The 24713-nt window shown below is 44.2% G+C and overlaps 1 protein-coding gene and 1 long non-coding RNA gene across 3 annotated transcripts in view; one reads left to right on the forward strand and one right to left on the reverse strand.

Annotated features, from left to right (window-relative positions):
• Window positions 1-19702, forward strand: part of ELOVL2 (ELOVL fatty acid elongase 2) — a 64247-nt gene extending 44545 nt beyond the window's left edge. Inside the window, exons 1-8 of one of the 2 annotated variants that reach the window (XM_019420122.2) lie at window positions 504-554; window positions 672-735; window positions 5411-5598; window positions 9911-9988; window positions 13628-13799; window positions 16689-16813; window positions 17296-17430; window positions 19209-19702. In XM_019420122.2, the coding sequence (XP_019275667.1) occupies window positions 525-554; window positions 672-735; window positions 5411-5598; window positions 9911-9988; window positions 13628-13799; window positions 16689-16813; window positions 17296-17430; window positions 19209-19334 (918 nt within the window). In that variant the 5' untranslated portion in view covers window positions 504-524 and the 3' untranslated portion in view covers window positions 19335-19702. Of the gene's footprint in view, window positions 1-503; window positions 555-671; window positions 736-5410; window positions 5599-9910; window positions 9989-13627; window positions 13800-16688; window positions 16814-17295; window positions 17431-19208 lie in introns of those variants that run through there. The other variant, XM_019420123.2, reaches the window with a different exon arrangement.
• Window positions 17514-19212, reverse strand: LOC128777717 (uncharacterized). The gene is made up of 3 exons (XR_008423049.1): window positions 19102-19212; window positions 18409-18604; window positions 17514-18042 (listed from the first exon to the last, which is right to left on the reverse strand). It is a non-coding gene; the product is annotated as an uncharacterized LOC128777717 (long non-coding RNA).
• Window positions 19703-24713: the final 5011 nt, after the last annotated feature.

Raw genomic sequence — 24713 nt, forward strand, 5'->3', positions numbered from 1 at the left:
TAGCCAGTTTAGCAACCGTAAGGTTCTTAGCAGAAATTCTCCTATCCTGAATCCAGTTAAAGTGGCAGTAAACACCTGACGTACCCTAGAGATGCTGTTTATTGTAATATTAAATATATATTCGTGTATAAGAAAGGTTTTGAAAACAAACAACATATAAAGGTTTTTAGATTATGGAAAAAATAGCTATAGTGCTTCATTGCCTTATTTGAAAAATAAGTCCCCTTTAAAGCTTTAAATTGAGCTTTGTGAAATACAGTTCAGCTGAATTTTTATTTAACAATTACATTATATCCTGCAGGTGTAGACCCTCCCTGTTGCTTGCACGTGACTCCTGTTAATTGCAACAATAGAAGTTGCTTATGGAAAAGCTTCTGCCTCTAAGCATTTTAGAGGGAAATGGAATTAAGGTCAATAATCCTTCAGTGTTTAAAAATGTACCAAGCCTGTTTTTCAGGACTGCCTCTTTCCTTTCCTTAGGCAATAGAATTTTTTCCTTCTAAATCCACACAAGCTCGTGAAGGATGAGACTGCGTTTAACTGGTCCCCTTCCCGTAAGTGTTTGCAGCCGAAAGTCATTGAAGCTAGGACTTGGAGATTCTGGCAACTACATGTCTGTTTTGAATTTCCCAAAAAACCGAGTTAAATAATGTTTTCTTTTATCTTTTCAGGAGCATCTAAAGGCTTTTGATGATGAAATCAATGCTTTTTTGGACAATATGTTTGGACCTCGAGGTGAGTAAGCTACTTGAGAATTTCATGTGGAAGGAAACTAGTTGCAGAAGAGGGTTTTGTCATTTCTGGTGTTTTTTTGTTTTTGTTTTTGTTTTTGTTTTTGTTTTTTAATGTTTATTTATTTTTGAGAGAGAGACATACATACAGAATCCAAAGCGGGCTCCAGGCTCCGAGCTGTCAGCAAAAGGCCTGATGCAGGGCTCGAACTCACAGACTGGGAGATCATGACCTGAACCAAAGTTGGACACTTAACCGACTAAGCCACCCAGGCACCCCTCTGGTACCTTGACGACAGTATAGTACTTAACATTTAGAGATCTAACTTCCCTCTCCTTTGATATCCTTCTCCAGAACATCTAGAAAGCCTCAGTGCACCTGCTCAACCTTCCTGGGATTAAAGTTCCAGGAGCCACAAGCAGGGACAGAATGCAGCGAAGCCCTTCCCATCGGTGTCTCTCGGGCCACCAGAGCAGGCCGGAGCCACCTGCTAACCGGGACTACTTTCTCTCCTGGCGCCACGGCCCACACACCTTCCACCTTCCCCACCCGCGCAGTCACCTCTCCTCTTTCCGGCCTCGTGTGTCTGGGGGCGTGAGCTCGCTCCGCCCGTGTTGTGGGCTGGAGCCCCTGCGCGCCCCCCCTCTTTTGTGTGTCACCCGTCACTTAGACTCACTGCGGCGCGCCGTCCCCTGCAGCGCTTCTTACGCTTCCCTGGGCATCTTAGTCACCCTGCATAGCTCGCAAACAAGTGGATGTTTTCCAAACAACGTGTTTCGTTTCACTTAGGCCTCGCTGGTTCACAAACCGTGGCGAATCTGTGCCTCTCTCCGGGTTATTTCCTCAGCACTGTTGGGTTAGGGAAATGGAGGGAAATGAGGTTTTCCTGTCTCTCAAAAACCTCCAAACAGCATCGTTTAGAGACTACTTAGACCACTCCAGTCTCTGCCTAGGCTTTATAAACGTCTGATGAACGACTGTTTGTATGATTTTAATATAATGATGCTGTGTGATTATTAGAGCTTTAAAAATATTTTCAGTCACCTCCCCCCCCCCGGCCCCCCACCCACCACCATTTGTCCTCGTGGTGACCCCGTGGGGTAGGCAAGGCAGGATCTCTGTATCGCATAAGCTCCCTTATTGAATATGTTCTCTGCCTCACAGTTCTTGTGGGTGCAGAGGAGGACGGTTCACGTAGAGGGCACGCAGGGTTTCTTGGCAACTGTGGCTTCTATTGGACACTTGCACCAGAGCGTGGAACAACAGTGTCTCTGTTCACACTGAGCTGTGCCTTTGCTAAGATTGCTGTGATCTGGAACTATGTGGATAGGGGTCCACGTACGGAGAGGATTGCAGTTTGTTTACTCAGCTCTGGTCATGTTTATGGAAGGTTTTTGTGGCGAGGAGATGGGAAGATTGACAGTTGACAACCGGGTCGGGTGACCTCCACGGTGACAGGGAATCTAGCCTCTGGGCTGTCCAGCATCCCTTTCCCTTTCCCTTTCCCAAAAGTGACACAAGCTTAAGTTGACTGGCAGGCCACCTAGCAGACTTCCCAGGTGTCCCCAAGTCTCTTCTGTACTCACTTTTTCCACGTTGGCATCAGGGGATCTTGTCCTGGGCAGATACCCGACGCAGATGCAGTTAACCATTAACGTCCCAAAGATAGGATAAATCTTACTGCAAGTATTTGTTCCTCTCTCTGGGCTGGGACAGTTAACTCTCCTCCTTGACAAAAGCGGCAAGCATTTACAGGACCATGACAAAAGAAAACGGACCACTGGAGGTGCTGTATTTTGTACTGGGCTCATCCTGCCGATTGGCCTAGATTGCACGACTCAGAACTCAGTGGAGGTATGGGCGAGACACGGTGGGAGCGTAAGACCTGGGGTCTGTCTCTAGGCGGGAGGTCAGACTACCACCTCGGCGGTAGTTGCAAAGCAGTGAAGCAGACCACGTGTGTTGGTTTCCCGGGGCTGTGGTAACCACGTGCCACAAACCACGTGGCTTAAAGCAACAGTGGTTGATTCTCTCACAGTCTGGAGGCTACAGGTCTGACATCAAGGAGTTGGCAGGGCAGTGCTCCCTCTGAGTTTCTAGGGAAGAGTGCTCCCTGCCTTTCTCCCAGCTTCTGGCATTGCCGGCAATCTCTGGCATTGCTGGCAATCTCTGGCATTGCTTGGCTCGGAGATATATCTCCCTGTTCTCTGCCTCCATTTGCACGTGGCTTCTCCTCTTCGCATCCCTGTGTCCACATCTCCCCTTGTAATATAGGACACCGGTCACAGCGAGGGACCACCTAGTCCAGTACGACATCTTCTTAACTGGGTCAGACCTGTGAAGACCTTATGTCCAAGTAAGGTCACAGTCACGCGGGTATCAGGAGTTCGGACTTAACCATATCTTTTGGGGGACACCGTTCAATCCATAAGACCGTAACAGGAGGTGGGGTAGCAGTTTAGTGCAAATATTTAACTGTTCCACTGTCTGTGGCTCAATTGTTCTCAAACATAAACTGGCAATAATTACATCACCTGTATGGTGGATGCATCTGTTACCTGCACTGTGGTGATGGCATCGTGGGAGTTTGCATGAGTCCAAACCCATCAAATTATGCACATTAAATATGTACAGCTTTATCAGTTATACCTCAAAACTATTTGAGATATCAACTATATAATTAGATTACTTTGGGAATTAAGTTAATACATGTAAAAAGCTTTATTAGGACAGTGCCTGGCACAGAATAAGTGTTCAGTAAATATAAATTGTGATAACAGTGTTCCAGCCATAATAACACATTAATTATAAAATTATAATTACATTGTTACGCAGGTGGAGAGCTGTAGTAGGAAAGGGTAAGAAGAAGCAGCTCCCTTCCAACGGCAGGACATTTATCTGGTTTTTAGAGGATGCGTAGGATGTATTTTATTTTATCATGTCTTTTTTTTTTAATTTTAGAGAGAGAGTACGAGTGGGGGAGAGGGGCAGAGGGGGAGAGAGAGAATCTTCAGCAGGCTCAGCACTGAGCCCAACACGGGACTCGATCCCACAACCCTGGGATCATGACCTGAACCAAAATCAAGAGTCGGTTCAACTTACTGAGCCACCCAGGCGCCCCATGGGTGCATAGGATTTGGATTCAGAGGTGAACATTAGGAAGTGGCACATGGGACAGACTTTTCCGACCAGTGATTTCCTGCAGGTTGTGTGAAGGTAGGTCTCTGCTAGTCACACGAATGCTGAGGTGGGCCCCTCGCCTGCCGTGTTCTCTCCATCACAACTGGAGGAGTTTACAGAACAGGTGATGGGACAGAGCCTGAGAAGGCACTTTCCTCTGTGCTGTCCGTCAGGTGGGGTGGAGTAAGGGGGGCTGGCGTGCGAGGGGTAGAGTGGAGCAGAAAGAGGGGCGGAGGCCTGGGGAGAGCAGAGAGAGGGAGGAAAGGGCATGATCGGCTGGAGAAACCAGCTCCTTCCAACCGCATTTACAGAGATTAAAAACAACGTGCCAGTTTTTATCATTGTGGGCCAAATTATTTGCTTTATTGAGACAACAAAAAAGAGCAGAACAGAGAACTAAAATCACTTTGTGCCTACCGTTCTATTCAGATGTTAACTAATTATCTTACAGATCTATTATGTGTGCTTTATGTAGATTTTTACGTTTTCACCCTCCAGAGCAAGGAACACTTGCTGTATCTTGGTTCTTGCCTCCTGGCTATTGATACTTCTAGTCCATGGTCAGGTTTCAGTCCTCGGTTATATTTTCTGCCCTCACCTCTGAATCATCAGCCCCCAAGGCTTTGCCTTCTTCAGCTTCCCGTGGTTGTTGGGTTCAGTCCCACGGCTCTGGCTCAGCTGAGCTCTCAACTCTGCCTGGTTTACCGCACGGTGGTCCTCACCGAGCTGCGGGGTGTGGGGTGTGTGAACCAGTATACGCTGTCGATACCCCTTCTCTCCTGCCTACTCCAGACTCCACCGAGGAAGGCAGCACCGGGTGGAACGTGCTGGGCAGCAGAGGTGAATTCAGATCCTGACGCTGCTGCCCCCTGCTGTGTGGCCTCGGCAGGTTACTGTAGCTTTCTGAGCTGTTTTTCATCCACAGAACGGCATGATGGCACGTCCTGTTTACAGGGTTAGAATAAATAAACATAGTAACTGTTCCGGAGAAGACGCTAGAACTCTTACCGCCCGCCTTGATCACCTGTTCCCGTCACTCAGGGTTCAGCCTAAGCCCTGTTTGCTCCATGAGATCTTCCTTAACTCCTCCCACCCCAGGGGTTTCTTCTTCAGAACTGTAACTCCAGTCCTGCTTATCGCGGCTTATTACTCGGCTTATTACTCGGGTTCTTGTGGGTTCTTGTCGTATTGTTGCTTGTTGTATCCAGTATGGAACATACAATATATGTGACAGGAGGTCTTAAAAGTTCTCATGACAAGAAAAATTTTTTAACTATGTAAGGTGATGGATGTTAACTAGACTTATTGCGGTGATGATCTTGTAGCGTGTGCAAATATTGAATCGTGTTGTGCGCCTGAAACTCATGTTCTACCTCAGTAAAAAACAAAAGGCCAAACAAAAAAAAACCCCAAAACTTTTTAAATACATGTGATAATATTTTAAAACTAAACAGAAGCACCCCCCTTTAGGATTCTCACTGTATGTGTTTCCTTTCAGATTCTCGAGTCAGAGGATGGTTCATGTTGGACTCTTACCTTCCTACCTTTTTTCTTACTGTCCTGTATCTGCTTTCAATATGGCTGGGTAACAAATACATGAAGAACAGACATGCTCTCTCCCTCAGGGGTATCCTCACCTTGTATAATCTCGGAATCACACTTCTCTCCGTATATATGCTGGCAGAGGTAAGTGTCTATGTAGGAACTCTGGAGTCTGGTAAGTAAGTGTCTCTGAGAAGTAAATCTGGCCTGCCAGAACTATCCAGCGCTGCTCTCAGTACCGTTCAAGATCTCAGGAGCTGTTCCAGCATCTGATACTGTTTCGTCAGAAAATCTTGGGGAAATCTTTGTTTCTGAGAATTTTTCTCATCCCAATTTAGGCCTGTTTCTTTCCTTAAAAAAAATTTTTTTTAATGTTTATTTATTTTTAAGAGAGAGCGTAAGCAGGGGGGAGGCATAGAGAGAGGGAGACACAGAATCTGAAGCAGGCTCCAGGATCCTAGCTGTCAGCACAGAGCCCATCGCGGGGCTCAAACCCACATACCGTGAGATGGTGACCTGAGCCAAAGTCACTTAACCAACTGAGCCACCGAGGCGCCCCTAGGCCTATTTCTTGAATCCTTAGTCTTTCACTATAATTCAAAGTCGCAATTTAGATCTGAGTGGGCCTTTAAAGCTCATATGTGCTAGTTTTCTCCTTTTACAGATGATGATACTGAGGCTTGGAAAAGTTACATGACTTGCCTGAGAATAGACAGCTCTTGAGGACAGAGCAGTTTTTAAGTTAAAAATCAAATGCAGTTAGTCGGAAATACAGATACACAGTCCCTTAAAGTGTATCTGTGTAAATACAGATACACAGGGAGGCACAGTCCCTCCATCTTTGGTCCCCCGTGATGGGGGCATCGTGGTTTCTGAGGACTGACTGCGGAGTCCCAGGCTGAGATTCCAGCCCCACTCCTGCTGCCCTCATTACATCATGCATCGCCCGTTCCTTTGTAACGTGCCAAACCCAAGTCATTTTACAAGAAAGGGAACAAGTAACAATTGCGCTCTCTGTACAACCCAAAGCCTGCTTCACTCTGCCTGCCACAAAGGAAAGTCAACAAGTGCCAAATAAACCTGCTCCAGCGAGCAGAGGGAAAACAAAAACAAGACAAAACCTTTCTTAGGGAACAGGATAAAATCACTCATGTCAGTTACAAATGGCTGACAATGGCACAAGTATAGTTGCCTTCCTGGTCCTTGAATTCTAAAAGAAGATAACTCCTCACGTAAAATATAGATCCTCTCGGCCACAGAGTTCAATCTGTGCATTGCTCTGCTGTGCACCATTCTGAAGACGCTTAATAACCATTACTTAACATGACTTACAACACCGATGCCCACAGTTCCGTGATCAGAGTGCAGATGGAATTCAGGGTCTAGAAAGCCCCCCCTACAGTCCTGTCGCATCAGTGATCCTAATTTACCTGACTCTGAAAGGGGAATTTTTATGTAGGTTTTCAACGAGGTAAATCTTAGTTCACTAGATGAGCTTGCGAGATAGTGATTGACAGGGTTAGTTTCTTGGGGAAGAAACAAAGGGAAAGATACTCTTCCTTAGATTGTTTTCAGAAGCAGCACCTGCGTCAGAAGGGCAGCCGAATGACCACACCGGAAGCCCGAATACCAGCTGGAGACTTCGGAGTAGTGGAGTCAGCAGATGCGAATGCAGGTGTCACGCTCTGTAATTCTGGGGCAGTTAAGTAGGCTCTCTGACCCTTACACGACTTGTCTTTAAAATGGAAATATGGGGGGCGCCTCAGTGGCTCAGTCAGTTAAGTGTCGGGTCATGATCTCGCAGTTCGTGAGTTCAAGCCCCGCGTCGGGTTCTGCGCTGACAGCTCAGAGCCTGGAGCCTGCTTCGGATTCTGTGTCTCCCCTTCTCTGCTCCTACCGCACTTGCACTCATGTTCTCTGTCTCAAAAATAAATAAACATTAAAAAAATAGAAGTCATATGGAGATAGGGTCCTCGTTCTACTTAGCTCATGAGTCTGCTAGAAGGATTAGTCAGTTCTGTTCAGTCAACATTCTGTGAGCATCCACTAGGTGCTGTGAATTGTATACTCAGCCAAGGAGATATTAAGATGGGTAACACGTGATTTTTGTACTCGAAAAGCTCATAGACCAGTATACAGCAGGACTTCATGAATATGAGAACGCTGTGTAAATATTAAGGTGAATATTATTCACCATTAACAGGAATAAGAACAGTAGTGTTTGGACAAGTAAATGGCTTCGACCCGTTTTTAGGGAGAACGTCGGTACTTAGTCCCTTCCCTACAAGAATGTGATCCATTGCTTGTCCACTGTGCTCTTCTCACACTCCTATAGCTCTTGGTTCACAGTTACCGCTATTGATTGCCCCCTGCTGTCCTCTGATTGTAGCCTCTTCCAGGGCAGGCATACGGTCTTAGACACTTTTGGGGTATGTGTAACAGCCACTAGTTGATGATGGGTTGACTGAACCTTGCTAACTTGTTAAGCCCAGTTCAGATGTTTGCTTGGGCCAGGAAGGTACTGCTAAAATTACTTAGAGTCTTTCAACAAACACGTATGGAGTTTCTACAGTGTGTCAGATTCTATTCTAGGCTCTACAGCCCCGCCTTTCCCCTTGCAATGCTGACCAGTGGTGGGCTGGTGGGGGGGCAGGAAGGCCTCTGATATTCGAGCAGAAATCAAGCATATGAAGATCTGAAGGAACTGTGTTCGTGCAGAACAAGCAGCAAACGTAAAGGCCTTGAGGCAGGAACAAGCTTGGGATGTTCAAAGACCACAAAAAAGAAACAGTGCAGCTAGACCACCGTGGTCAGAGGAGGGGATGGTTCATGACGAGGCAGAGCGGTGGCAGAACATAGAGGGCCTTGTAAAGAGTTTGGCTTCTATTCTGAGTATCGTGGCAGGCCACTGGGGGATTTTAATGAGGGGAGTGATCGATCTTCCTTCTCAGATATATGGTTGCATCCACTACATGGAAAACGGACTGGGACAGTGAGTTGAGGGCAAGAGCGGAAGCAGAGTCCAGGAGACGGCTGGAGCGCTGTTGTCACAGATGCCGGTGGCCTGGACTGAGGAGTTGGAAATGCGGAGAAGCGGAGGGATCCTAGACCTCTTTTGGAGCAAGCTAGGCTCCACCTCCTAAGGCTAACCCTGTCCAATAGCCTGGTTTCCTTTCCTTCAACACCCAGGATGGATGGCTCCCGTCTGCCAAGCCCGCCAGGGGATAAGCAATGGACCTGTGCAAGGCACATAGAGTCTTTCATAGAGCGGCTGCTTAATTCTATTTAGGTTTTAAATTGTCAGACAGCTTTAAACAATCTAAATGGTTTTTTTAGTAGTTTGACGGCTTTCAGCGTTCAATTTTAACATCCTACCACTCCCCCTGTGTATTTCTCTGCAGGGTGTACCTTTACACGCCTCTGATGAGCAGCCACAAATAGTAGGCCTTTGCATACCTTATGTAACACGTTAACTAGACTCCTCGTGGTGATCATTTAACAATATACACAAATATCGAATATGCAAAAGTCCTTGGCAAACTTGTCAGGAGCATAGGTTTCTTTTTATATCCAGAGATATTTTTCATTCAGCAATTGTAAACGACTGCCTACTATTCCTGAAGTTGGAAAGGTTAAACATTTTCTATAAATTTTGAAGAAGGGGAAAAATACCGTCTGTACCTGCTTTGTATTCTAGAATCTTAAGTTTTTACAGTAATAGCTGGAAAGAAGAGAGAACTTCTTTGGCAGAATTTTCCACAAAGTATAAAAAGCTTATTTTCTCATAATTTATTGGGTGCTTTCTATGTGCTGGGCATTGGGCAAGGAATGGTGAATTCAAAGATGAGCAAAAAACACAGATCTTCATGGAGACTTTTGGTTTTTGAACATAATGAGGGATATAAATATTAATCATTTATAATCACACACATGATTGAGTACCAAGTAGCATAAATACAGTGAAGAAAATGACTTAAGAACCATTGAGCCCTGATTTTCCCATCTGTAAAATGGTAATAAATATGTACATAATAAAATTATGGAGACGATCAGCTAAGGTAAATATAAACCAATATAAAGTATTATTAAAATTTTAGTGTAGTTTTTGCATTTGTTTATATTTAATTCTGTGTTTTACCTGTGGAAACATACGGCTAGATGATTCCTTACATAAAATATTTTGTTACTCAAATGATAGCTAAACTCTGTTACTTTGGGCCAAGGTAAAGTTCAGAAGTAAATTATACCCATTAAAGAATACCAACTATTGGTATCTATTCAACAGCAAGAATTAATTCCTTTGATAACATGTTTGGGGACAGGATTGAGAAAGTCAGATGCTGGGAAGTTTCTACTCAGACCTTGAACAGACAGACGCCAGTCAGGAACATGAATGGGAAATCTAGTCCTCTTTCAAATGTTCGTGTTAATTTTTCCCCCTCTGTTTCTTTGGCAGCTTATTCTCTCCAGTTGGGAAGGAGGCTACAATTTACAGTGTCAAGATCTCACCAGTGCAGGGGAAGCCGATGTCCGGGTAAGTCTTGAGAAGCTAATCGACCATCTGTAACCGTTTCTCCTAGAAAAGGAGAGGAGGCCTTATCCTTCCAGATATGAGGATGGGGCTGGAATTACATAAGAAAGGGAGTCGTGTTCTGATAGAAATACTTGGTAACAAAAATGTTTTTCAAATGTCCAACTATGGGGGAACTGATTGAATAAACCATGGCTTGTCCAGGAATGGTTCCTTTTGCAAAACGGAATGACGAAGATCTCTATACTGTTACAGAGTAATCTCTGGGACGTGATCTCAGTTAAAAAACAAAACAAAACAACTTGCAGACCGTGTTTATAATATAGTACCTTCTGTGTAAGAAGTGATATGAATATATGTGTGTGTGTGTGTGTGTGTGTGTGTGTTTGCTTTTAAAACAAACCATGGTAGAATAAACCAAAACCCAACAAAGTGTTTCTTTTTGGGTGAAGGAACTGGGCAGAGGTGATAGGGATGGAATGTACCTTGAGTCATACTTGATTTTGGAACCATTAAGTGTTTTACATTGTTTGAAACAAAATTAATTTTAAAAAGAAAGCAAGGCAGCCTTCCTCCCAAAACTTGGAAACTCAAAGAAATGGATATACCCGTGTATTAAGTGACTTTAAAACATGGTGTTTTGACTGACCATCCCTAGGGGATGTATCTTAACAGTATTCAGTAATTTTTTTGATTGCTATTAATGAAAATACTGGTGTTGCTTCTCTGAGACTGTTAAAGGTACACTGTAGGATGAAGTTAAGTATTTAATAATGTTAATATCATTACAACTAGTATTTGAGACCTAGAAAAGAGATACCAATTAAAAAGTCAAACGAACACTGATCATAGATTCAAATTGGAAATATCAGAATTAGCTTTATTCTTTCTAAAAACAAATGTGTTATTTAGCTCTATCTACAGAAAAGGCCTAGTTAGTCTCTGACAGCCCAGTGCGGTGAGGAGTGAATACCCAGATTGTGCTTTCTAAATATAATTTTCCACCAGAAGGGATTAGGATTCTTAGAGAATTGGCCAATTCCTGGGTTGGGGTGGGAAATGTGTATAAGCAAAATCGAGGACATCTTGTGACAGAAAGCACGTAAGCTGTCCAGACTACCCAGGTCATGACAAAAAGACCGAGGAGCCATCTTGAAGGGACTCCCAGCGTGCAAGATGGGACAATTCAAAAAGAATACTGACTGGAATGGGTTGAAGCATACCAAGTTTAGTAAAAACCCATGAGTTTAAAATGATACTAAAAAACACATTGTTGCCTTCTGAAGGTTGCTAGAACACCAGCTCTTTCTAGGGGAAAAATGTTAAAGGGAAAGAATCAAACATTGATCTTTGCTTTTCACGTGTGAATTTCCAAATAGAGGAAGAGAGAGAGCTCTTCTCTATAGAAAAGTGCATAAGTAACGAGAGAACTAGAAAAACACCCTTTTGCAACTCCTAGTGAAATCATGGATCTGTTCGGCCATCATCCATCCATAAGGGATAAAACTGTTGGGTGAACGCTGAACGGAACTTCATAATAATTGGATTAGCTGTTAACACCTGAACTCTATCACGAACGCCAGCGGGACGACCAGAAATGATGTGCTCTCCCAGCGTGATGTGCCAGGAAGTACACAGAACCATGGACTCAGAGTTCCTGCCAAATTCCCTAAGTCTCAGTCCTTCAAGCCGCTAAATCTCATTGCTTTGTTTCAGAAAATGTGGGGGATAGAGAAGTTAAATAACATTAGGAATTCACAATATTAGAAATTCCATGCAACAACTGATCTAGTTTTCGTGAAGAAAAGACAGGAAGAGGGGAAGCAAGGAAAGGGGACTGTTACTGATTAGAAAAGACTAACAAACTTTATCAAATCAGTGCAAGCTGGACCTTGGTTGCATCCAGATTTAAATCAGTTCTAAAAGGCCATTTTTAAGACACTTTGACCATGGATGAGGCTATTGGTAGATATTAAGGAGTCCCTGATTTTATTAGCTAATGACATCGTGGTTATGGTGAAGTAAAAGTTTCCTTCCTCTCTCTCTGTTGGTGGTTTTTATAGATGAAATGATACCTTGCCTTTGCTTAGAATATGCTGTACAGCCCCTAAAAATGTTGAGAAATAGAATTGATCCAACAAATTGGAATCATATTGAAAGTTTTGAAGTTTAGTGGTAGGTAACACAGGTTCCTTATACTTCCTCTCCTTGACTGAAATTTTCTATAATGAAAAACATGCTTATTAGCAGAAACCTTTTAATGAAAATCTTTCATAGTAAGATGTACATTTCAGAATGCATTTTAAAAAACATCTTCAAAGCCGTAGTATGAAAAAAGTATATATAGAGGTTTCTCTGCACCCATTTTATTTCTAATGTATTATCACAGAGCAGCGCACTTCGGGCTACCATACAATTCTCTAAAAGTCATTGTCGTTTTACATTTGTATTTGACTTAATATCTGTGAAGTTGAATCACACTCTCAAACATTAAGATGGAAACCAGCACACCTCCTTGTCTTCTTGGCAGGCAGACAATAGAGCATGATATTCTGACTTCAAAGTTCCTTTTGCACACACTCTCCTCATACGTTTAAATGTTAGTGCTAAAAACACTGCCGCTAAAGTATTTCCCTGTGGCTGAGACTTGTAAGGGGCTCAGGAGGGAAAGTAGGAATCCCGACCCACCAGCCACGTCAGTGAGGAGGGAGGAGCATCGTGATTTTTTTTTTTTAAGCTTGTGCTTAAGTTCCAGTTGGCCAACATACAGTGTAATACTAGTTTCAGGTGTACAAGGTAGCGATTCAACACCCCATATGACACCTGGGAGCACCTGGATTTTAAATCTTCCGAGGAGGAGGAGACACGAAAGCAGCAGTCGTCCACTTACAGACGCCTCCTGGGCTCCAGCACAGCTAAGAGACCAAACACGCGCACAGTAGGGAACTAGAGAAAAAACTAAGACCTAGTGTCACGAGCAGTAGCGATCTGTTGAGTGCTGAGCCCTGAGCAGAGATGAGACAGCCCCTGCCTTGTGTGATTTGCCCTCGGTCGCATTAACCCTCACTACACCGTCATGGTTACTGAAAGCAGAGGCATAGAGCAGTTTCCAAATGCAAAGGAAGACGTGGCTGATGAGGCCTGAGAAAAGGCGAGGAGAGGGTTAGGAGGAGGCATTTAAGGGTGTTCCCCAAGGATGCCAGGCGTGCGGTAGGAAAGGAGGGTGGACGCGGGGAGAAGGGTGCCAGGAGGCCCAGGGGCCCCGGCGGCGGCGAGTGCCGGAAGAGGGAGCAGACGGCCTTGATGGCGCCCAGTGCTGTGCTCTGAGAGGGTGCTGGAAATCCCTGCCAGCGCAGGCTGGAGAACAAGCCCGTGTTCGGCGGGTGCAGGGGAGTCACCTGATCAGATCACGCGTGTCGGAGGGGCAACTCCTTTTCACCAGAGTGGGGTGGATTGCTGGGAATGAGGAGAAGCTGGGGGCAGAGATGCCAGGAAGGTGCTTTGGTGATGGCCTGAGACAGAAACGCCCGCTGGTGGAGTGCGGCATCACGCAGGTTGCTGGGGGGGGGGGGCGGGCAGCCAGCCCGGGGGAGCGTTTTCATTCACTCACCTTTTCTTTTTCCTGTTTTAACATCCTTACAGGTAGCCAAGGTGTTGTGGTGGTACTACTTCTCCAAGTCCATAGAGTTCCTGGACACAATTTTCTTTGTTTTGCGGAAAAAAACCAGTCAGATTACTTTTCTTCACGTATACCATCATGCCTCCATGTTTAACATCTGGTGGTGTGTTTTGAACTGGATACCTTGCGGGCAAAGTAAGTTCTGTTGCTGCTTCTTCAGTTCCGTGTCATGGGTCTCGCGAGGCCTCTAGCGGGTGCCTGGGGTTGAATACTGTTGTACTGATGTGGCTCTGGAGACGGAAGAGGGAGGCACACGGCGCAGCACGCGGCTGCCCGTGTGGCCACTTTCGCGTCTTTCGTTCCTGCAGAATGGGAGCGTTACCTTAAATGCATTTTGTTTTCCCCCTGCGCCAAATGTCCGCGGGCCAGAAGCACGCACCCCAGCTGGAGTAATTTTACTCCGGCACCAGGGGCTCAAGGACTCCTGTCGAAACAAATCCAGCACCTTCCACTTGGTGGAGGTCATCACTCGGCTGTCCTATAGATTGGACTTTTTTTTCCATTCTGAAAAGTTAAAGGCACGTCTCTGTGTGGCTTCCAACGTTTGTTTTTACTGAGAGCTACAATGCGCCTTATATCACAGCCTCTTTACGTGTATGCACTTTGTGTGGAACAGAAATTTCAGGAGATGTTTACCCTAGCTCTGTGATGCACTTTGGGTTTTTGTTGTTGTCGTTTCATTAATCCTGTTGCACTTTTTCAAAAAGCTGATGAGCGCTCTCACTGCATTGATTTCACAGTCATTAATGGGTCCCTTCTGACCTGCAGTGCAGACAGCAGTACTTTCTATGTGATCGTCTTATGTCCCCAGCTTTAAAAATCTTCTGTGAAAACTCAGAACAGGTAAAACTTACGTCAAAATGATTTGGGGATCTTAGAGATATTTTTTAAATGTCAAGGAGAGGGGCGCCTGCGTGGCTCAGTCGGTTCAGCGTCTGATCACGGTCTCACGGTTCGTGGAATCGAGCCCCACGTCGGGCTCTGTGCTGACAGTGTGGAGCCTGCTTGGGATTCTCTCTCCCTCCCTCTCTCTCAAAATAAACTTAAAAAAATAAATAAAATGTCAAGGATATTTGGAATATATCCGTGACTATGAAGATGCAAATTAAAACCAGAGTGTGAAGCAGGAAAGTGCTGGGGATGAAGTGGTCAGAAAGATGTTTTTATTTTAACGCTCTCCTGGACCAAATCTGGCTTCTTGAGTTGAGTGATTAAAACTATGATAGACTTAATGCTGTCATCAATATACAGACCGTAATCAATATCAAGCAACTATCAAGGTTAAGTATTTTTTGTGATTGTCAACAATTTCATTACAAATCACTAAACATCTAAACCTCCTTCTCACGTAATCCCCATGTAAAGACCTGGGATTCTTGTAGATGAAATGCGGTGTGTGTGACAATTCATAGTCAACCTAAAATATTATAAAAATCATGTCCCAGGGGCTCCTGGGTGGCTCAGTCGGCTGAGCGTCTGACTTCAGCTCAGGTCATGATCTCACAGTCCATGAGTTCGAGCCCCGCGTCGGGCTCTGTGCTGACAGCTCGGAGTGTGAAGCCTGCTTGGGATTCTGTGTCTCCCTCTCTATGCCCCTCCCCTACTCATGCTCTCTCTCTCAAGAATAAACATTAAAAAAAATTTTTTTTAATCATACCCCATTAATTCATGGTAATGAAAGCTCAAGCAGTAAAGAAATACTACTGTAACCAGTTATTCCAGCCAGTATTTGCTGAGTACTTACTAGATTCTGGCGGTGGTGTCTGAGCCACCCAGACACCCCTGTTTCTCATTCATTGATTTGCATGGATCTAACTAGACCTTGATTTAGACTGGGAAAACCAGGCTAGAGAGTTTAAATTCATTAGCCAGCGTAGGTACTGCACTTTTCAGTTTCCGTAGCATTATGCACTCAATCCCAGCACCGCCCAGAGAGCCAATTACTGCCCTGCCCATTTCCCAGTGACAAAATCAAAATTTACAAAGTAAAACTAATGTATCTAAGGGGACATAGCTGATAGGGGTCCTCTAGCCCCACAGCCCCTTCCACCACAGGACTGAGAGCTCACAGCCCAGCCATCTGGATCCCAACGTAACAGAGGTAGTGTTTGCTTTGCCGGGCACTGTCGTGAGCACTTTGTGTGTATCGATTGGTCTAATCCTCACGACAGTGGGTTCCCGGTTTCCAACAAATAGACCCGTCTCTGACATCTCACCCCTTCAAACTAAATCCTTTTGCTTCTTAGCTGAGCAACATAGAACTTCTCTCTTTTTCCTTTGGTTTCCTGAAACACCATTTGCCCACGTTGACGGAAGCTACAGGGACTTCACGAAGGTGGCGGCAGGGGCAGGGGAGTGATAACGGCACAAGTTAGCACAGAAATGTCCTGCAGTTGGATTTTAGATATTCCTTGTCCTAGAAGTCCATGAGGTGGTCCAGCTGCTGGGAAGCCTCACTGGCCAGTCCATCCCCCCACCCCCCGTCCCGTCCCAGCCTTCTCTCCTGCTGCACCTTCTCTCACCTTGCTCTAGCTCTCCTGGTTCTAGGTCCCTGTCAGGTAGAATTTATTAAATTTAAAGAGCAGCCTGATCTCCTGGACTCTTTAGCACCTTGTTAAGCCCTAGACGGAAGGCCCTCTTTCCACAGTCGGAATGGCTCATCAGAGGCATAGTGGAAGCAGAGACACTTCTCTTTCTAAGGAATTCCGCCACTGGTTTGAAGCTAACATTTCATTTTCTCCCTGATCACTCGATAGTAACAACAGTTTAAGGGACAGTAAAGCCTTTGCAAATCAGGAATTACCTGTTTGGTTGGCACTCTGACTGAAAAACCATCCAGTTTTGTCCTATCTCGGTGACTTTTGCGGAATCCTGGAGCAAGAGCGTGGAAACGAGAGTGAATTCATCGTGTGGATTGTGGCAGATAGTGCCACAGGTGTGACCCATCTTCAGCCGTGCTGCACAGGAAGAATCCGTCTCATTTGATGAAGAATGAGCAGTAATTTTTATCCCATACTTTTACAGGTTTCTTTGGACCCACACTGAACAGTTTTATCCACATTCTCATGTACTCCTACTATGGCCTTTCTGTATTTCCATCTATGCACAAGTATCTCTGGTGGAAGAAATACCTCACGCAGGCTCAGCTGGTATGTTATCCCTTCGTTCAGCTCCTCTCCCTGTGAAGCATCGAATATTCTCATGGAGGAAAGAAATCTGTCCCCGTAGGCAGAGGCTTTGCTGTGTGTGAGGAGGCTGCCTGTTTTCCTCTAAAGAGAACCTTTTAAGGATTAAAATCTAGTGTGTCGAAATAAGCTACCTTATTCCTTGCTTCTAAGTGACAGTGACTTAACACAGGCGTTAATTTTAAGATTCATTTTTATCTAAATAAGTGCAACTGCTACTCTTCCATGAGAAAACGAGCGGGCAATTAAATATACTGACTAGCATCGTTTCAAGCGAAATTTCTGGGTAGGATAGTGGGCTGCTTCTGCAGCTTTGCTTTCTTCCTGCAAAACCTAGGGCGTAACAGGAGTCGACTTCTAAATGTTTCGTATTTCCAAATGGTGTATTGCGTGGCTCGGCCTGGCCGCCCCCCAGTGACGCCCCCCCACCCCCACCCCCCCCGCAGGTGCAGTTCGTGCTGACCATCACGCACACGCTGAGCGCGGTGGTGAAACCCTGCGGCTTCCCCTTCGGCTGTCTCATCTTCCAGTCGTCCTACATGCTCACCTTAGTCATCCTGTTCTTAAATTTTTACGTTCAGGTAAGTGAAATGTACATCTCCGGTGGCGGAACATAGCAGACTGCGCTCTCGCCTTACATTGGTGTTTAATTTGCCCGAGGAAATCCACTAGAACGTGCTGGTTGGTGATGGAGGCTCGCAAAGTAGAGAGTGAAAACTAACTCTCCCCCTGCCCCCAAGCCCTCCCCTTGAAGGAAAACCACCGTGAATAGCCTTAGTGGGCATTTTATTAAACATTTTTCAGTGCATGCATAAAAAGTTTAATGAAGTCACACGTTGGTAACATGGGACGAAAACATGAAACAAGGGTCTTATATCTGAATCCAGGGCCTCTATACAAATGGAGAAGAACTTAGGCTGAATGAATTGAATATTAAAAAATCGTTTCTATATCAGCACGGTGATGTTGTGACCTATCTGGAAAAAATTCTTTTAAGGCAAGCCACTGTGGAAAGGTCACATTGGCTTTTTCTTTACTAAATGTCATTTTCTTTTTAATCAACAATTTAAATGGAACAGGGCTCCAAAACACGACATCAAAGCAACTCCATTAATACAAAAACTGATGAAGGCGGGGGGAGCAGAGTGCAGGCCTCAGGTGGTGGTAGAGTTTAAATTGCTCTCCTTTGTGGGCTGGGGAAATAGAAAGTAAGCTTCATGAAAAAAAGATGAGAACATACATTTCTATTCCAAACAGTACTTTCCAAATTGAAATCAACTGTATTTCTTTCTTTAGACAATAAATGCTTCATTTTTTTTTAGTTGGCATTTGCTAAAGGTTAACCTGTGGTGGCTTCTCACAAAGTACAACTGTGGGAAAGTGAACTGCTGACAGTCTTTTCAGCGCCATTGGACTGGCTAGGCTTTGTCTTTTATAACAGATAGACGTTTCCTTTGAGAATTTCTGAAGAAATAACCATTGATGGAACCAAACAAAGCCACCCAAAAAACCCAAAAAAAACCAAACAAAAGAAACCCAAAAAAACAAAAACAACTCACACAGCAAAACTGACTGTTAACAGGAAAGCTAAGTGAGTCAACGTGCACTTGGTGTTGAACCTTGAGGATGAGCAGGTAGCCGGCAGGGTGGGCAGTGAGCGTTCAAAACGTTGACCCTACTTGTTGGTTCACACAGAGTCTTACTCCTTTAGACTTGAGTATATAATTTCAGGCTTGACCCTTGTTAATATAGGTGCTTTAAAAAAAAAAAAAGTAAAAATGAGACAAAATCAGGTATTTGGACAGAATAAGAAGGATATGCCAAAAACCAAATCAAGCCAGAATCCTGGATACTGGTACTTTTAAGATAACAGCATTTTTTCCAACTTGAATTGGAAAGGATCTAATTTTTAGGAAATGCAAGTAAGCAACTAATGCAGAATAATTTGAATGCCAGTCCTGTAATACATAAGGTGACAGAAACAACCTTTCATTGGAATTCATTCATATTTGTCTCGGTTTTTACCTTATTTTTAGTTTTAACCATTAGCTTAAAAATTGTCAGACAAAAAGTCTTCTGTGGTGGGGGGCCTGGGTGGCTCAGCCGGTTAAGCATCCGACTCTTGATTTCGGCTCAGGTCACAGGTCGTGAGTTCAAGCCCTGGGATTCTCTCTCTTTCCCTCCCTCTCTGCCCACCCCCCCCCCACTTGTGCTCCCTCTCTCAAAATAGATAAACTAAAACAAATTCTTACCTGTCCAATACCCAATAAAATCATGAACTGTTTTAGATTATATGCCATGTCGAAGTCTTATTCAAGAATCCTTTTTTCCCTCTCTTCAAAATATACGCATCCAACAGACGTACCGAAAAAAGCCAATGAAGAAAAATACGCAAGAGCCACCTGCAGGGAAAGAAGTTAAGAACGGTTTCTCCAAAGCCTGCTTCGCTGCAACTAATGGGGTAATAAACAAGAAAGCACAGTAAATGCCCAGTAACAGACAAAGCATATATAATAGCCTCACAGATTCGCTTGTTTTAAAGCAAAGACTGAATTGAAAGTTATATATGTTTTAGCATAAACTAATTTCTTTTGAGTTTATAAATCATTTGTACCCGGAATGTATTAATATATTGCTATTAGGTTAATCTGTTAACTGAATGCTTCCGTCAACATACGTGTCACCTCAGACACCGAACTCTGTAGACCTCAGAACTGGTGCGGCTCTGTCTCCTCCCCACAGACTGACCCCCTCACCAGAACCGTCGGTATAACGCCTTATACACGTACAAAGCCAGGAAACACGGAGCCTTGTTTTCCGAAGCCAGTCTTCAAATAAAAAGTTTTATTCAGATTGAAGTGTTTAAAACAAAATGTTAATTACCTTTCTAACTACAGGGTGTCTTAATCTATATTAAGCACTGCTCGCCAGTGTGTAATCAGTCCATTTGTTCCATTAGGACCTGACCCCAGAAAATATGAAAATGGATTACAAACGGAAGACAGGAAAATCTAGCACAACTTTTCTCTCTTAAGGTAGAGTCTGTCAAATTCCTACACTAAGTCTCAACTTAGTGATACGGTAATGAAATTTGTATTTGATTTTGACAATTACTTTTCCTAAGAAGAAAAACTCTTCTGCCAAATCCTCATAGCTCAGGGGCTTCGGATAGGAGTAGTTTCTCACTTTTTAATTTGGTTTCCTTAACTATTCACGTAGTCCTGTCAACCTCCCATGTTAAATTACCCTAGTTTAGGTCGTAAATGGACACCATGATCGGTTTTAAAAGCAGCATCTGAATCTGGCTGCCCGCTTTCTGATCAAGGAATCTTCCCTTCTCCTTGGAAGACTGAGCCACTGGAATATTGATGAATCAGAGCAGTTGGGGCAAAATGGACATTGAATTTGTCCACTCTTGTATTATCCCCAAATACCTGCTGTCACTCTTTTCAGGTTAAGTTTTTGAAAACAGGAAGAAAAAGAGGACTATGGAGAGATCCCAACATGAGCCTTGGGCTGGTAATGAGCCACAGTGAAAAGTGCCAATTTGGCAAACCCGGTATATCCTACCCCTGCCCAGGTAACACGGGTTCTCCTGAGAACAAGCACAAAAGTGGAGGAAAACATAAATATTTTTTTCCTCCCTAAATATTGGACTTTTACTACTAAATTGCATCACGCATGGAAACAATATGTTTTGAAGATGTGAGGAAGATTTATACCCTATGAAACTAAAAGACTTGCCAACTTTGATGCTTTTTCTTTCCGCTCTTCCCTTTAAAGTAACTTTGAGGTCATAATGTTAAGGTCAAACACGGAAGTGCCAGAAAGGCATGCTCGCCATCACCCAGTGTTCAATCTGGGAGTGCCCCTCTGTCCTTTCTCCCCCCCTTGCTTTCTAGTCTGAAAATTATTTCCCCCGTTTAAAAAAGAGCACGGACTTGGGGACGGCATTGCACCATGGACACCAATCCAGGTCTCCCACTTCCCGCTCGTGGCCGCCACCCTCTCAGGCCCCGGCCTGCTTTGCGGAAGGTGACTGACCTTAGCTGGTCTTCGTGGGAAACGTGCTGTGCAGATGCGTGCGTATCACATGTGGGCACTTGGTCCATTTTTATCAAACAGACACCCACTTACTCTTGGATTTACTTTTCTAAGTTTTCTAAAGCTGATTTTTCTAGGGTGCCTAACCCCCGCTTCCTCCCATCCCATCCTAACAGTGTTGTTACGAGTATTGTCCTCTCCCAGAAACCTGTTTCAAAACAAGGGCTAGCTTCCAGGAGTTATTTCTCCTCTGTAACGAAACGCGAGCTGGACTCCAGTGCAGTTTGGGGTCCCAAACAAGGGCTGAAATCGGTGACCAAAGTGCATTCCAGGTAAAAATGAGACACAGAGGGAAGCCAGACCTCACTGGTCGTTCGTTGTTCGCAGCTTATTCTCAAATGTCAGTGAGGCCCTAAAGTCTCAGACTCTGCGTCACACCTGCAGTTTTGGTGACCTCACGGACCCCATACTGGCAGAGCAAGGCGGGAAGCCAGCCTTTGGCAGAATGGCAAAGCCAGACAGCTGTAAGTACGAGGCAGTTGGAAACCTCTTAGATCGAAGGGAAAAACGTGGGTAGTTGGTACTTCCAAGCTCAACTTAGAGGCGTTAGGATGCTATTTTCCCACTGGGGCTTTCATTCTTGTGAAGCCGACCAAACACTTCTAGCCTTAAACCATTCAAGGGCTGATACAAGAGCTATGAAGTCTTAGCCACAAAAACTGAATCAGGTAAATATTTTAACCTGTCTTTAAGCGTTGGAATTTAAAAAAAAAAAAAAAAAAAAAAAGTCTACATTTAATGTGATTTTCCTAGAACCAGGAAAAAAACTCTCTAATCTGTTAAAAACTTTTGTGCCCGAATTTCCTTTTAGTCATAAGAATGAAAATATTTAATACTATAAGCACATGTTACAAATTCAATTTTTTTAAACAAAATGGAATGTTAAATGGAAATGAAGAGACATTTTCAACCCATCAAAACTATACATTGAACCAGTTAGGCTTATTGAAAGATAAGGTCCTCCCTATCCCCGCCAGAGGTATCTATTTTTATTGGTAAGGAAAAATGATATTTACTGTGATGGGCAGAACCGCACTTTGTAAGAGACCATTCTGATACTTCTGTATCATTTTATGATGTTTCTAGAGTCTTCCTTATTTGGAAAATAAGGATATCACTTTTTTGTTTTCTTTTGAAAGTACTTGAGAACATAATATCATGATTGGGGTGGACAGGGAAGCAGGAGAAGCCATTTTTCTTTGTAGACAGATAAAAAGCATTCTGTATGATTGTTGTATAATAAATTGATTTTTACACTAAAGCAAAGCATGTTGAGATTATTCTTATTTGGTTGCAAGAAGTTAAAACGTGTGCCTGCGTGGTATTCCAAATGACCAATTTTACTCAGGAATTTTTTTTTAATAAAGGGATATTTTAGTAATTAATTTTAGACAATTCTTCATTTCAATAAAAAGTGCACGGCCTTTTATGTAGCATTATTAGTATATGAATACTATGTAAAACTATTTCAGAAAATGGTCATTACAAGAAAAACTTAAGACCAATTAGAGGAGTAGAGGCTATAATGGCTATTATAAATTTAATGGTTTAATATAATGGTTATATTAAATTTACTGTGTGGGAGCACCAGCTTGGTTGAGGGGACGATGTTAGGCAGAAACACCATACAGTGCTCTGGAGCCTCCAACTATAGCTCTGTAGAGTGCCCAGACCAGCAGAGAGGGTGCTGCTTCCGCTCAGGAGTGGGATGTAAGCTTTGACCATGGGGAAGCCCAAGAAAGACACGTCAGTCAAGGTCATAGGGCAGGATCACCGATGGGTGGTGCGTCAATGGAGAGTTTTGAACGGTTACATTAAAGAGAACAAGACAGGCCCAAAGGACATGCTCAAAGTCTGTTTACGAAATGGCTTAAATTCCTGGATGGTAACAGGGATGGGGCAGGGGTGGGAGAAAGGGTACGGGAGGTGGCACAGAAGGGGGAAGGTTCAGTTTCGCTATCTGAACGGGGACCTGAGTTTTCAGCGGGGGGGGGGGGGGGGGGGGGGGGGGGGGGAGGAGAGGACATGTTAAAAAGTTTCCTTGTAACCTACTGAGGTTTCATTTAAACAGTGGGTGGATAGCAGCACTCTCAACAATAGCCAAATTATGGAAAGAGCCTAAATGTCCATCAACTGATGAATGGATAAAGAAATTGTGGTTTATATACACAATGGAACACTACGTGGCAATGAGAAAGAATGAAATCTGGCCTTTTGTAGCAACGTGGATGGAACTGGAGAGTGTGATGCTAAGTGAAATAAGCCATACAGAGAAAGACAGATACCATATGGTTTCACTCTTATGTGGATCTTGAGAAACTTAACAGAAACCCATGGGGGAGGGGAAGGAAAAAAAAAAAAAAGAGACTCTTAAAAACTGAGAACAAACTGAGGGTTGATGGGGGGTGGGAGGGAGGGGAGGGTGGGTGATGGGTATTGGGGAGGGCACCTGTTGGGATGAGCACTGGGTGTTGTATGGAAACCAATTTGACAATAAATTTCATATATTAAAATAAATAAATAAAAAATGGTATGTTTATACAAGAAAATATAGGACTAAATAATATTGAAAAAAAATTTTTAAAAAATAAACAGTGGATGGAACCAATTCACATGTAAAAAACAAGCCTTTTTGTCTCTGTGTCAAGGCCTAATAATTCATTGTAGAGTGAAAGAGCTGCCTGACACGTGGGAAGCATTCACCCAAACACATTTCCTAGTTTCTGTATAAAAAGAAGATTGCCGTGTGTTTTTATTACAGCAGGCTTTCTTCAAAATCGGCTACTAAGTTCACGTACTTAGGAGACAGCTGTCTTCCCAGGCAAAGAAGTAAGCACTCGTACAAGACTACGGTCACCTGAGATATCCTTTCACCTTCAGTCATGGAGAAGAGGAAACACGATCAATGTGTAGGTCATTTTGCCCTGTTAAAGCGTGTAGAGGGGACACTGGAATAAGAGCAGGAGGGTGCAAATCTGAAATTCGTACCCTCATCGGGCAGCTTGTCAGCACAGGTCATCGTGCATCTGCGGAGCAGCTCACGGGGAGCCCTCGAGGAAGGTGTCTGCAGCCAGGTCACGTTCGGCAGCCCGGGTGAGGCAGACCTCTGCTTCCTCCGTGCACTCGAAGCTCGTGGCACCGACCTGTGCCGTTTGCAGGCACCGCCGTCTGTAGCCCGGAGATGGGCCCGTGAGCTTGTTTTTGCCACAGTTACCATCTGCCTTTGGTCAACAAACCTAGCCGCCCCCCGAAAGGCACGTGGGTCTGTGACTCCCGAGCATTGAACAACAAAAGGCAAGGTTTTGCAGCGTTGCCTGGGATAATGTCACGTACGAAGAGGGAAATGAACTTCACACCTGCTAGTAACGAATAGAAGTCGCACATTTCTCTGAAAGATTTAAGCACTCTGCCTGGGCTAGTCCATGTAAAACTGGCCCTTATGTTTTTAATGCTAGTTTAGTCCTACGGGATCTGATAAACTCTGGAAATAGGAATGTTCACTTAAATATTTGTCAAATCTACCTCGCCCAGTGCTGCGTATTACACTAGAGGTACAGAGGCGCCCCAGGTGAAATCCTGCCCGTAGCCTTCATAGTCTAGTTAAGTAGATGGAGAAATGTTTAGTTAGAAAATAATGGACGCGTTAAAAATAGTGGGGGTGCCTGGGTGGCTCAGTCGGTTAAGTGTCCGACTCTTGGTTTCTGCTCAGGTCACGATCGCGCAGTTCGTGTGTCCGAGCCCCACATCAGGCTCTGCGCTG

This window comes from Panthera pardus, unplaced genomic scaffold (assembly GCF_024362965.1).
Source record: "Panthera pardus isolate Hobbes unplaced genomic scaffold, ASM2436296v1 HiC_scaffold_17, whole genome shotgun sequence".
Classification (NCBI taxonomy): Eukaryota; Metazoa; Chordata; class Mammalia; order Carnivora; family Felidae; genus Panthera; species Panthera pardus.